The sequence below is a fragment of the Cucurbita moschata genome, unplaced genomic scaffold (assembly GCF_002738365.1).
Source record: "Cucurbita moschata cultivar Rifu unplaced genomic scaffold, Cmos_1.0 Cmo_Scf00011, whole genome shotgun sequence".
NCBI lineage: Eukaryota > Viridiplantae > Streptophyta > Magnoliopsida > Cucurbitales > Cucurbitaceae > Cucurbita > Cucurbita moschata.
Genome location: NW_019268527.1, coordinates 2,588,908 through 2,601,575, shown reverse-complemented (window position 1 = coordinate 2,601,575; position 12,668 = coordinate 2,588,908). Strand labels below are relative to the sequence as shown.

At 36.6% G+C, this 12,668-nt stretch overlaps 2 protein-coding genes across 7 annotated transcripts; one reads left to right on the top strand and one right to left on the bottom strand.

The window, feature by feature from the left end:
- The first annotated feature begins 419 nt into the window (after positions 1-419).
- Positions 420-4,364, top strand: LOC111449957 (probable protein arginine N-methyltransferase 3). 2 transcript variants are annotated; one of them, XM_023090061.1, is made up of 8 exons: positions 420-858; positions 1,058-1,295; positions 1,374-1,606; positions 1,696-1,793; positions 2,033-2,111; positions 2,202-2,462; positions 2,557-2,724; positions 3,670-4,364. In XM_023090061.1, the coding sequence occupies exons 1-8, from the start codon at positions 535-537 to the stop codon at positions 4,126-4,128; spliced, it is 1,860 nt and encodes a 619-aa protein (XP_022945829.1). In that variant the 5' UTR covers positions 420-534; the 3' UTR covers positions 4,129-4,364. The 2 variants fall into 2 exon arrangements, with proteins under 2 accessions (XP_022945829.1, XP_022945828.1); XM_023090060.1 differs by having other exon boundaries at positions 1,058-1,606.
- Positions 4,365-5,095: 731 nt separating this feature from the next.
- On the bottom strand, positions 5,096-12,668 carry LOC111449698 (retinoblastoma-related protein-like). Of its 5 annotated transcripts, none has more exons than XM_023089707.1 (19): positions 12,381-12,668; positions 11,841-11,949; positions 11,608-11,712; positions 11,378-11,520; positions 11,180-11,276; positions 11,008-11,054; positions 10,639-10,837; positions 10,333-10,399; positions 10,057-10,236; positions 9,761-9,954; positions 8,773-9,649; positions 8,338-8,500; positions 8,192-8,264; positions 7,564-7,740; positions 7,296-7,415; positions 7,068-7,212; positions 6,851-6,963; positions 5,833-5,948; positions 5,096-5,700 (listed from the first exon to the last, which is right to left on the bottom strand). In XM_023089707.1, the coding sequence occupies exons 2-19, from the start codon at positions 11,928-11,930 to the stop codon at positions 5,550-5,552; spliced, it is 3,057 nt and encodes a 1,018-aa protein (XP_022945475.1). In that variant the 5' UTR covers positions 11,931-11,949; positions 12,381-12,668; the 3' UTR covers positions 5,096-5,549. The 5 variants fall into 5 exon arrangements, with proteins under 5 accessions (XP_022945475.1, XP_022945474.1, XP_022945471.1 ...); XM_023089706.1 differs by having other exon boundaries at positions 5,824-5,948; positions 11,841-11,953; positions 12,381-12,667; XM_023089703.1 differs by having other exon boundaries at positions 5,824-5,948; positions 12,381-12,667.

The window sequence follows — 12,668 nt, the reverse complement described above, 5'->3', positions numbered from 1 at the left end:
CAACTAAAATATAAAAAATATATATTTTATCAAATATTATTTGAATATTTGCTAAAATAAATAAAAGAATTAACCTGTTATAACCACGACAATTATCTTTACTTACGAAAAATAAATAAATTAATTAAAAATAGTAATAAATATATTAAAATGTATGCCTTACTCATAATAGAGCATAAACCTAAAAGCTTATATCAAGTAACCGAAAATAAAAAAATGACATCGATAAATTGAAAAATTAATTAATTACTTTTTTAATTATTGAAATTTATAGTATAAATAAACATATATATTTTATTATTGAATTATGCTCTAATTCATTTAAATAAGAAAAATATATTTTTTTTTTAAAGTGACCTAATAATTAGATTTATTTATTTATTTATTTTTATTATTATTATTATTATTTTATTGTCAATTCCTAAGGAGGGAAAAAGCCCTGGCGGCTGGTACTTGGTTGATAGGGTTTAAGCATCGCCGGCGAGCTACCGGATAACTATAATTTTGATACTCTGTTTCCTCTCGACATACTCCATGGATCAGTTTCCCAAAGAACTCGACAGAGAAGTATGCAACATGAACAAGATTGAACGAGAAGAGGAAGAGGAAGAGGAGGAGGAGGAGGAGGAAGAAGATGTACAAGACGACTGGGACGATTGGAATGCAGATGAGGAAGAAGGTGAAGAAGGATTTGACTCGAGTTTTCTGTGTTTGTTCTGCACATCGAAGTATAATGACTGCGCCACGCTGCTCAACCACTGCAACTCGGTTCATAATTTTGATTTTCACGGCATTAGGAAGGGTCTGGGTTTAGACTTTTATGGTTCGTTTAAAATTATCAACTACATACGATCTCAGGTTAGCCGAGTTTTTTCTAGGAGTTTTAAATTTTGTGAGTTTCATGTTTGTTGGCTATTTATTGACAAAATGATCCAGAAAAGATATGATATGCTCCAGAAAATATACGATCAACAGATCTTAGTCATTTAGTTTACAAATCTGGTTAGCTCTCAAACAAGTGTTAACTCATTTTTTTAACATTCCTGGTACTGATCAGGTAGCAGAAAATAGGTGTTGGAGCTGTGGTTTCTTGTGTCAATCAAGCCAAGATTTACAGAACCATTTGCACAAAACACTCAATCTCAATGAAATCAAGGCTCTTTGGAATGATGATAAATACCTGAAACCCTTCAGTGAAGATGATCCCCTCTTGTACAGTTTTGCAGAAGACGAAGAGGATGATGACATTTCACCTATCACCAACAATCTACAGAGGAATACAGATACCAATGGAGGTAATTGCAATGTTGATGAAATGAATAGAGCAAGTCTTCCATTTAATCTTAACCGAAGCAAGGAACATGAAATGGCAGATTGTAGTTCTTCTTCACATGGTTATTTGAATACTCCAATTAACTTAGAGGCCGTGATTGAGAATACCGTGAAAGCCACAGAGACCTTGGAATTGAACGATAAGATGCAGGAAGACGATCGATTAAAAATAACCGGAAGAAATTTTTTTTCGAAGGATATCAAGAATGTAAATGAAAGCTACTTTGGTTCATATAGCTCTTTTGGCATACACAGAGAGATGTTAAGTGACAAGGTGCTATATTGCTTCCAGTCTACTTTATAACAGAACATCATAAAATGATTCATTTTTGTAATATATCACCAACACTACTTTTTATGCAGGTCAGAATGGATGCTTATATGCAAGCTATTTTGCAAAACCCCTCTCTCTTCCGCAATGCAGCTGTGATGGATGTGGGCTGTGGAACAGGCATACTTAGGTGAGCTGGAAAATAAATTGGTGCAATTGGCTGCAATTTTTCATTTGGGCCATTTTAACATTATAATGACGTGCAATAACAATAAGCAGCTCCCGTAGACTGTATACATATACATATTCACCCCTTTCTTGTCATGTTTTTCATTCGGAGTTTCGTTGACGTTGACAAACCATACACTCCTCGTAATTCATCTAATTACAATGTCTATGTAATCTTCATCTGTTCCTTCCCTTCTCCAGTCTCTTTGCTGCAAAAGCGGGTGCATCAAGAGTTATTGCTGTTGAAGCAAGTGAAAAGATGGCAGCAGTGGCTACTCAAGTAATGAATCAACTTCAATATAGTTATTTAGTTTCCTTATTTCTCTGATGGTCTATTTTACACCATCTCCTTTACTGAACTTGGCTACAGATTGCAAAAGATAACGGCCTCTTGCGGAATAGGAAACAGGGTGGGGATTGTGGCATGTCAAGTGGGACTGTTGAAGTCGTTAATGGTATGGTAGAAGAACTTGATAAGAACATAGAGATTCAGCCTCACAGTGTTGACGTATTATTGAGTGAATGGATGGGCTATTGCTTGCTGTATGAGTCAATGCTCAGTTCAGTGCTCTTTGCAAGGGATCGTTGGTTGAAGCCTGGAGGTGCCATCTTACCAGATACTGCCACAATTGTAAGTCTGCTTTGGTCTGATTCACCTCGTGATTGGTCTGATCATGAAATTATATTTATTGCTGTTGTTAGTAACTTCTCTATCTACTTTTCAGCTTGTTGCAGGATTTGGAGTTGGTGGAACTAGTCTTCCATTTTGGGAAAATGTGTACGGTTTCAATATGTCTTGTGTAGGGAAGGAACTTGTAGAGGATGCTGCCAAAGGTCCCATCGTTGACACTGTGGAGGCTAACGATTTAGTTACTAGTGCAGCAATACTTCATGTAAGTACTACCCGAAAAGAAAATATATCCATTGTGGATGCATTGCACTATACTACTAGAGCTTGGCAATCTTTTTTTCCTCCATGGTTCTTATAATCGTTAGTCTTCTTCCTGCACGGCCTGAAAGAAGTATACTTAGAAAGAGACGTAATTACTGGGACAAAAATATTTTAATGTGCTCACTCGATAGTTTGTGAATACTGTTTCGAAACACTATTTCTTGTATCTTTCATCAAACTACTATTTAAGTTATGCTCACAATGTGAGATCCCCATCGATTGGAGAGGGGAACGAGTGTGAGCGAGGACGCTGGGCCTCAAAGGGAGGTGGATTGTGAGATCCCACATCGATTGGAAAGGGGAACGAAGCATTCTTTATAAATGTGTGGAAACCTCTCCCTAGTAGATGCATTTTAAAAACCGTGAGGGAAAGCCCGAAAGGGAAAGCCCAAAGAAGACAATATTTGTTAGCGGTGGGCTTAGGGTCATTACAATGCTCACATCATCCTACATCTAGTGGGACTCATGGTCTTTGTTTGATATCTGTGAGTGTTTAGGTCAAATTGCTAACACCTCCACTATTCTAACAGCATCATCTTTTATACTTCTCCACACTTCTTCTTTTCAGTGATTTTGCCCTCTCCCTAAATGGATAAAAGTTAGATGCATTGTGCTCATAAGGTCTCAGATATATTTTGCCCCAGTTTGTTTGTTTACGTATTCCTCTCTTCACTAGTGATTTGTATGCTTAGCAAGTCTTGAGCTGTTCCTTCAATTATCCATGATTTTTGCATCATTTTTAAGAACATCATATGTACGGTTTAACAGAATGGCTTGATTGATTTAACCCCTGCCGTAGGTGGTATGTGTAATGTAACTCTGAAAATATCTCACATGCTGGTTTCTTTTATAATGACATGCCTTGGTTTTCTTTGTTTTGGTACAGACTTTTGATCTAGCAACTATGCATGCTGACGAAGTAGACTTCACTGCAAGTACTGAGTTGGAACCAAATTTGCATAAGCCTTCAAGCAAATCAGAAAACGGTGAAATTGAAACATCTTGGTGTCATGGAGTTGTCTTATGGTTTGAAACTGGTTTTACAAGCAGATTTTGCAAAGAATCACCGGCTGTTCTATCTACATCCCCATACACTCCCAAAACTCACTGGTCTCAAACCATATTAACCTTCAGAGAACCAATTGCTATAACATCAAGCAAATCTGCCACCAACAAATCAGCAACAGTGGGCAGCCTTGCCTCCCCTGCTATCAAAGTTCATTTGCGCCTTAGCATTGTCCGTGCGCCCAAACATCGAAGCATTGACATTTCACTCGAGACTACTGGGATTGCGGGTGATGGTAGGAAGCACCACTGGCCCGTACAACTTTTCACACTAAGATAAAGTACCGAACAGCAAATGACAGATGCTTGGTTTCTAATTATGTTTTGAAACTTGTTCGATCTCCATGCGTGTTATTTGTGATAGTAGCAGAAGATTCATTCATGGATTTTCCCAATTTTGACTCTTAATTCTTGATATGTAAGTTATATTAATAGGCATTGAGAATGTAAACGAGTTGACATCATGTACTATGGTTATTCATGCCATTAAGTTTTGTTATGATTGTTGTATTCTAATGTTGTATTTCCACAGAACCCAACGAGGAATTTGATGTTCTAGGAATTCACTAATATGCCTTTACAATGACGTTGTACAATGGTTCGTGATGCTAGAATTTGATATAATTTTGGTTTTGAATGAATTTGGGCCAAAATTATATCAAGTCCATGCTTTTGAGCGCAACTTAGCTAGACAAGGTGAAAGATGGATTAGGGTTTGGACAGAGATTTTGAATCATTGAATCCTAGGCTCATGGCATTAGAAATGGTATCGTATCGTAGCAAGACTTTTAGGACGTGATTTAGAGATAAATTATGACAAAAAGTCGGTAACACGGTAACACATTATGTCTAAGTATTAGAAGACTACGCTTAGAAGAAAGATATTGAGAGTATGAAAAATTGGCTTTAAAAGGTTTAAATAAACTGATAATCGTTGTCTATGCTAGTAAGTACATATTACTTTTTAGTGACCGAAAGATGTGTGTTGGTCTCTAGGGACAATCTTTTTCGTTTTATTTATTTATTTATTTACTTATTTTGGTACCCATCACCTAAAGAATTGCATTGAAAACCATTTTTTATTGTTTTTTTATTTACTTATCTTGATCATAGTTCAACTGATTAGATCAAACACACTTAATCGAGAGGTTAAGAAATTTAAATCTCTCTACATCACATCACATCACATTATTAAAGTGAAACAGTTGTTTTTGGACTACGAACAAATGGACTTCCATGTGTTTGGATAAAAAAATTTGGCAGTTCATCATCCGAATTCACGTTTCAATGTACATCTTAGGGGAAAAAACGAAGACACTAACACAATACTCCTTGTTACATAATATCTTACCTAGATCATTGGCACATTTGCTGGTGAATATGGTAATAGATTATCATATAACAGCTGCAATGAATTAAATTGCTCAAATTGAAGACAGCTGAAATTGAACTAAACTAAATAATTATAGCCAACTACAAATTTCAGATGGGTGCCTAAAACAAAGGGGAGTGGTGGCGGCTATTCTACACACTAACTCACCGCTCAATACAATACCCCCGTGGTAATACAACTTTAGAGGCAAAGAGAGTGAGGGGAGAAGAGAGAACATATACATATATATATATATATATATATATGGATAGATAGATATATGTATGGATAGATAGATATATGTACCTGCGGGTTTGGAAAATTGTAAGCTAAGAATCAGGTTGTTCAGATTTAATTGGTGCACCTGAAGATGATCCACAACTTCCATTTTGTAGGTAAAGGCTGTTAGCCACCAGAGAATCACTGACCAAACCAACGTCTGCGTCGTCAAAATTTAACGTGCCTCGGAGTTTCCGTGTTCTGATCGAAGAAATGTTGTTAATTAGCATATTAACAATGCCACTTATTAACGACGAAAATCCTGTTTTCTTTTTAAAGAGCAATTGCATTCCAAAAATTAAGTTGACGTGAATTGAAGCGTACCCATTCAAACCATTCAAACGGTTGTTTATGGCGGTGAGGTCTTTTGAAGGGCTTTGAAACGCATGAGTGCTTTCTCCCACGCAAGCGTAGTAGCTTTTAGAACTATGTGAAATCAACGCATCCATCTGTACACAATTTTTCAAAAGTTGGTTAAATAACATACCGTATAGCTCAATTAGTTAAGAAATATATTCTCAATCAAGAGGTCAGAAGTTCAAATCTTCCACCCCAAATATTGTTTAACGTGCTAGTGCTACTACTAAGGCAACTTATGATTGGTCACTAATCATCAAGTGATGTGGTTATTGAAAAAAGACTAACAGGAACAATTAAACTTCAATCAGCGATCTCATAAGAATATATCCGGATGAAACGCCCCAAAGATAGAATTTAACTAATGACAACGACATGCCACTACAAAATGGAATATGAATAAAGGAGGTGCCACGGGTCCACTGAAAACTCCACACATTTAAAAAGTGCCAACTCTGGGCCAGGTTATAGCATAAGAAACCATGAGATACGGATCATCTAGTAAACGGATAAGGGTATGACAAGGATAAGCAATAAGTTTTTCTTCCCTCTTTTTTTGTGAGGTAAGACAAGCAACAAGTCATGTGATCATAAACGATACGTGCCACACACAATGATGACCCATGGGAATAATTTTATCCAACTTTTTTTCAAATTATTGATGGGCGTGTATGTTGAACTGAAACATCGACATTACCATAGCTCTGTGTTGCGGTACATGGTTACCTTAATTGTTGCATCAGAATAAAGATTATTACATGATTTTTTAAGAATAAAACGATGCAAAAGATAGCCTATGAAACTTGTAACACGAATGCTGAACAATATCATGCCTCAAGTTAAAAGGAAATAACTAACAAAATAAATTAAATTATTTTTCGGATTCAACAGTTCAATATGGACTCGATAAGATATAGAAAACATTCAAATGACCAATTCAGCGGAGTAGAGAGAAAAAAAAAATGCAGAATCGAATGCATGAATATACAAATACCTTTGATGATCTTAACGGAGAGACATAGACATTATGTGCAGAAGATACTTTCTTTGGAGACATATCGGGAAGACTTGGAAAAGGAGATATCTTAGGTGATCCAGGACAAGGTGCTAATCATAAGACAAAAGAAGACCAAAAAACGTATTTAGAAATGATATGTAAACTGCAAAGACGAAATCACCATTACAGCCAAAATAAACTTGACCAGGTATACCATCACTATTATTGATAACTTGAGGAACTCTGTCGGTTTTCATGGTTGAAACAGCTGGGCCAATCTCAACAAGCAAAGGTTTTACAGACGGAATAAATATTTCATTGTAGAACGTAATTATATCCACATGATCCTGTCCAGATCTCTGAATCCAAGCATTCAAGGAGTTAGACTTCCCATTTTAATGTGCATTTATTAATCAAATTCTTTTTAAAAACAACAGCATACCCCATTACGACGTGCTGAAGACCAATCGACAAACACGTTGCGAAAGACCTGTGGCTTGCATTGTGGTTGCTTCCTGTAGTTGTAAATGATTTCCCTAAACGTGAGGCTCAATTGAGATATCTGCAACATCGTTTGTGTTAAGCTTGCTTATGAAGAAACTGAACCCAAAAGTATCAAAGAACTATCTTCTTCTTCTTTTTTCTTTTCTTTTTTTTTTTTTTTTTAATAACATGTATCAAAACCTCTATCAACATCCATTAGAGCTAACCTTTGCAACGCCATAGAAACAACAAAGGATGATCTGGTCAATGTGACGATTAAATAATAATGATGCCTTTTGACTGAGTATCTGTTGGAAAAGGCAGTAGACATTCTCCCTGATCTGATGAGATAACTGCAACCTTTCCACCATACCATTTACTCTAACAGCAGCCAACTTGACGATCTAAAAGTTGAAAATCGTGCAAAGCGCTTATTATCAAAATGGTTAAAGGAAAACAATAGGAAAATAAAAATCATAGATAATAGCAATGGGAAGGGGAAACAGAATAGAAAAAATCCAGTAGGATGAGAGATCTCATATTCTCAACATATGAATAAAGAGTGCAGGTCACACACACTTATCATTGCCATTTGCTCACCAAACTTTAATCCCATTATTTGAGTAATAAGTCAAGTAATTTGATCCATTCATAATTTTTATTACATTGTCATCTTACTGTCCTTTAGAAATCACGAATTAGGATGTCCAAAAATGTTCAGTTATCTTGATACCACAGTAGCCAGAAGTAGATCCTTAACCTACTCACAAATCCACGATATCTTATACAATCATACAGTTAATGACTGACCACTACACTTCCAATCAAAAGAAAATTAGAAGATATGATTTATACCTTGCTAAAAAATATGCTAATTCCAGTTTCAGCACACGTTTCGCCACCTCCTCCAGGATTAGGCCGAGTAGGACTGCAAATAAGGTTATAAAGCATGTAAAATGGTTTAGTAGTTAGAAGTAGCACTTAGAAGAGGCAGATTATACCTTGCAAATGCTGACTGTAAAGGAGGAGGTAGAAGCTTAGACTTAATATTACTGAACGCCAGGAGACGGTCCTTCACTGGAGAAGTAAAGGAATTCCGTTCCACTAGAACACTTCTTAAGTCTGTGCACGATCTTTTTGGTGACCTAATATCCCCATTCTGACCTGAAGGATGGCCATAGAGATCCAAGTTCATAATTTAGGGAAAGAAAAGAAACACATTTGTTAATTAAATGCACGCTTTTGGACAGAGACAAACTCCAAGGCAGTCAAAATCATTTCTATCTATAAAGATTAAAACACAAAAACTGATGATTTCTGCAAACGTTAAGATGACAACTAGATTATTTTCTGCTAATGCTGCATTTTACAAGTCATTTCCATGTGTTAACCAATTGAATTTAATGCTAATAAACCAAAGATGAAAACAAGAGTACCTGGCAAACTCTCATGCTTTTGCGGAATCAGCATGGTTGATACCCCACTACCAGAAAAGTTAATTTGAACAGCAATCGCATCCAAAGATGGCATGGGTTCAGCTAATAAACCCATACGGTTTATTTCAGCAGCAAGGGAAGGTTTAGCAACAATCAGGGAGTTATACATTGACGAACCTTTTTCCCATACCATGCTCTCTAATAGCCGTTCTTCCAACGAATTAAGATGTCGCCTCAATTCTCTAGGAAGTGATTCTTCATGTCTAATGAAACTTTCTATCACCTTACTAAGATCAAAAGCTGTAATGCCAGTTCTCTCCAATACTGCAGGAAACAACATTGTAACAGTTTTATGTGTGGCCAAAACCAATTCGGCAGAACAAGCCAGCATACATCTGTGGAACCTCTCATTAGTCAGCAAAGAGGTCAAATTAGTCACATGCAGCATCTGAGACTCTGCTCTGCACATTGCTTCCAGAACTCTATAATATAACTTCAGTGCTTCTAGTCGTCGCTGTTCTGCCCAAATGTTATCCATGAGGTTTGCACTTTGTAAATTTCCAGGTATACAACGCTCTCCTAGAGCACTATTTGGAAATATAGCCTCTAATATTATATGTGCCCTGCGAACTACATCATTAGTTACATCTCTATCACATGAAGCCAAAAAGCGCTCCATCTCTGGTGAAGGTCTTGCTGGAAGTGGAGAAATAACAGTTCTGAGCCATTTTGCTGTAGTCATAGCTGTGCTAACAGGTGTGGCAGCAAGTTTTGCATTGCCACTATTAAGAGTGCCATTAACATGTTTAGGAGAGCGAAGTGGAGACATTGGACTAGTTATCATCCTTGCAGGTGAGCCCATTGAGTCAAACTTCCTCTGAAGAGATTAGGAGCAAAATCATAACCCATATGGGAATATAAGAAAATAAAGTACCAATATGTAGGTTGTCACTGGAAGGGAATATGAGCATAACTCAAAAGAAAATACCTTGATGCCACTCATTGTAACAGCACCTGCTGACAAGCTGCCTGACCCAAGTAAACTATCTTCGTCATTAACAAACACCCGCTCATCAAGCTCACCTTTATTACGAATTGCATCTTCATAGTCCTTTTCTAGAATTTCTAAACTGGATGAAAGAGATGACTCCTCCATTAAGTCTTCAAAGTATATCAAACCCTCTGCATTAAATGCCGAAGGAAAAAATGAAATTTTCACAAAGGGCATGTAAGATATAAAATAGAGTGCAACTGAATGATCAAATGCAGCACACTGGAACTGACCAGTGTCGATATTCTCCAAGCTTTTACTGTTACACTCAGAAGCCAAACAAGGCTTCTTCTTCAAAATGTCTTCTATCAAACTATTTGCCTTCTCCATTACTTCCCTCAGTTCTTCCTCCGAGGTGTCATAGACATTACAAAGTGATCTATGAAGGTCCACTCCTTTTCCTCCTTTCTTAACTGAACAAAATATAGGCGAGCTAAGCAACTATAAGAAAAAGACAACTTTGTTTATAAGAAAATAAAATGGCATAACAAATTTGGAGAGAATATTACCGAAGCGTTCAGAGTCAAGAATGTTGAAGTTTCTGAAACGAACAGGAACATGAAGAATTAATATAGCCTGTCAAAGAGTTTACTGCTTATAAGGCTGGGCGGTCATTGTACATATATCCAACATTATGTTTGATAAATCTGATAAGATTCTAGTCCACAATAATAATTTTAGCACCCTGAATATTATGTTCAGATTGACCAGAGAAAAAGATAACTCATGAACAGCATCGATCCATTAATGCTGCTTAGATCATTCCATTATCACTAATTACAGCAGTCATAGATTCATAGAAGAACAAAACTCACCAAAATGGAAACCAAACCATTGGTGCAGGTCACCAAGTCCTTAAAACGACTGAAAGCATGTACACGAAGTGCCAAAAACAACAACCATCCAAAACGATGGTAATCAGACAAGTAACCAGTATGGCAGGATTTAGCTGACTGCTTGTCAACATTAGCATCACTGGTGGAGAAGAATTCTTGGTAGACACGCTTATAGTACCTTGAAACATAGGTGTGATTTAAATAATTTAGGAAATCTGGAATGATTTGCACAATGCAAACAAAGCAAGGAAATAAAAGATGCTATAACAAAAAAAAAAAAAAAAAAAAAAAAAAACTAGTTTAGAGCCCCTAATGAATCTCGCAAAGCACCAAGGAAAGAAGACTAACTTGCTTAAGAGGCTCAAATGCACAAAGTTAGCCTGCAACTCCTTTGCCTGCAAAAATGGAAATACACGAGAAAAACGATAAGTAATTTAAATAAAATATGCTCTTAATTCAAAAATACATGATGACATTGTATAAAATAAGCTCTCAAAATATATGCCAAAAATTACTGTACCTCTAGTCTATTTTCCCAATCCGCACCATAGATATTACTCAATACTGGACCGGCTTTAACAACAAACTGAGGCAGCTCTTTAAAAAATTCTACAATACTGGATGATAAGCAGGATAACAAAAAAAAAAATGAATAATAAAGTCTATACAAATAGAATCTACTAAGAAGTGAAACAAAACAGTATCGATAAAAACGTACTTCAGCTTGCAAATTCTCAATATATGACATAAAGTGAAGCTATTGTTCTCAGGTCCTGAATGTGAACTCTCTGGATCCTTATCTCTCAGCCTCTTCACAGAATATAAAACAAAAGCAGACCAAAAACGTTCGGCTTCTTCAGGCTGTTAAAGTAAAACTTGGTTAGATTGAAGGTGATTTTTATTAAAAAGAATAAATCAATCTTGAAAACAATTAAAAGATATATATACAATTCCACTCCCAATTGCTGATATATTCGCCACCAAAAGGTGCTTGGTTTCTCTAAATAACTTCAACGCTTGATTACAACAACTCTCGTCCAGATGTAATCCATTCTGCAGCCAAATTATAACTATAGTAAAATTTTATGTAAATGATTTGACTTGGATAAATGTACAAGTTATGTGTGCACGAAAAAAAGAACAAATCACAACTGGAAAGACATCAGAAGGGAAAAAAACACCTGACACAATTCTGTGAATTGAACTTCAACAGTGTCTGGTTCGCCATCGGTATGGCAATTATTTGTAGCTGATGGCTTCGTCTCCTCCATGTTTTCCGTTAACACAACCCTAGCTGATACATACAATCCATTTAGTTAATTAAATATGAGAAACCAAAACTATAAGAACAGGTATTCCAAAGCTAGTAATTAGGGCGCCTTTAATACTTACAAAAATGCGAAGACTACAGTAAAAATCAATTCTCTAGAACACAAACCCCCGACATTTATCAAACGAGTAAGCTAGTTCATACACCCACAAACCCACAAACTAATTACTAAACAGCTCCTTCCTACAAAATCAAACCTATGGGAATTTCCATACTCGTTTCCTCAGCAAATACCCAACCAATCACTTCAAAACCACCTCTATTCCCTCCAAATACACACGTACTTCAAAAATAAAATTTCGGAAACGAGTTTACAACAAAGCGCCGACAAGAAACCAAGAAAAATTCATGGTACGAAGAGCACGACAGCATTGAACGGGAAAAAACGCACCTTAAAAACCACGAGGAAGAAAAACAAGAAAAAAAAACAGACCAAAACTGCTCGCCAAAGGCTTCAGAAATGAGTCCGATCTCTAATTGAACTCCCACCAACCAGCAGATCCAGTAAAGAAACCCTTCCAATGGCCGGCTTTCTCCGTCGAGACTAAATCCAGGGCGAAACCGCGAACCCTATCTTCTCACTCTGTCGCTTGTTCTCTCTGAATTCCTCCGTTCCCCTTCTCTCTCTAAAATTTTGGGGCTTCTGTTCTCACTCTTCCAGGAAAACCCTTTAGCATGG

Excerpts from the sequence above, each read along its gene's own strand:
- LOC111449957 (XM_023090060.1), top strand. The coding sequence starts at position 535 with ATGGATCAGTTTCCCAAAGAACTCGACAGAGAAGTATGCAACATGAAC. Across the intron at positions 859-1,057 it reads TCAACTACATACGATCTCAG|GTAGCAGAAAATAGGTGTTG; the intron begins GTTAGCCGAGTT and ends GGTACTGATCAG. Across the intron at positions 1,794-2,032 it reads TGTGGAACAGGCATACTTAG|TCTCTTTGCTGCAAAAGCGG; the intron begins GTGAGCTGGAAA and ends TCCCTTCTCCAG.
- LOC111449698 (XM_023089706.1), bottom strand. The coding sequence starts at position 11,930 with ATGGAGGAGACGAAGCCATCAGCTACAAATAATTGCCATACCGATGGC. Across the intron at positions 9,650-9,760 it reads TTACAATGAGTGGCATCAAG|AGGAAGTTTGACTCAATGGG; the intron begins GTATTTTCTTTT and ends TAATCTCTTCAG. Across the intron at positions 5,701-5,823 it reads CGTTTGAATGGTTTGAATGG|AACACGGAAACTCCGAGGCA; the intron begins GTACGCTTCAAT and ends TTCTTCGATCAG.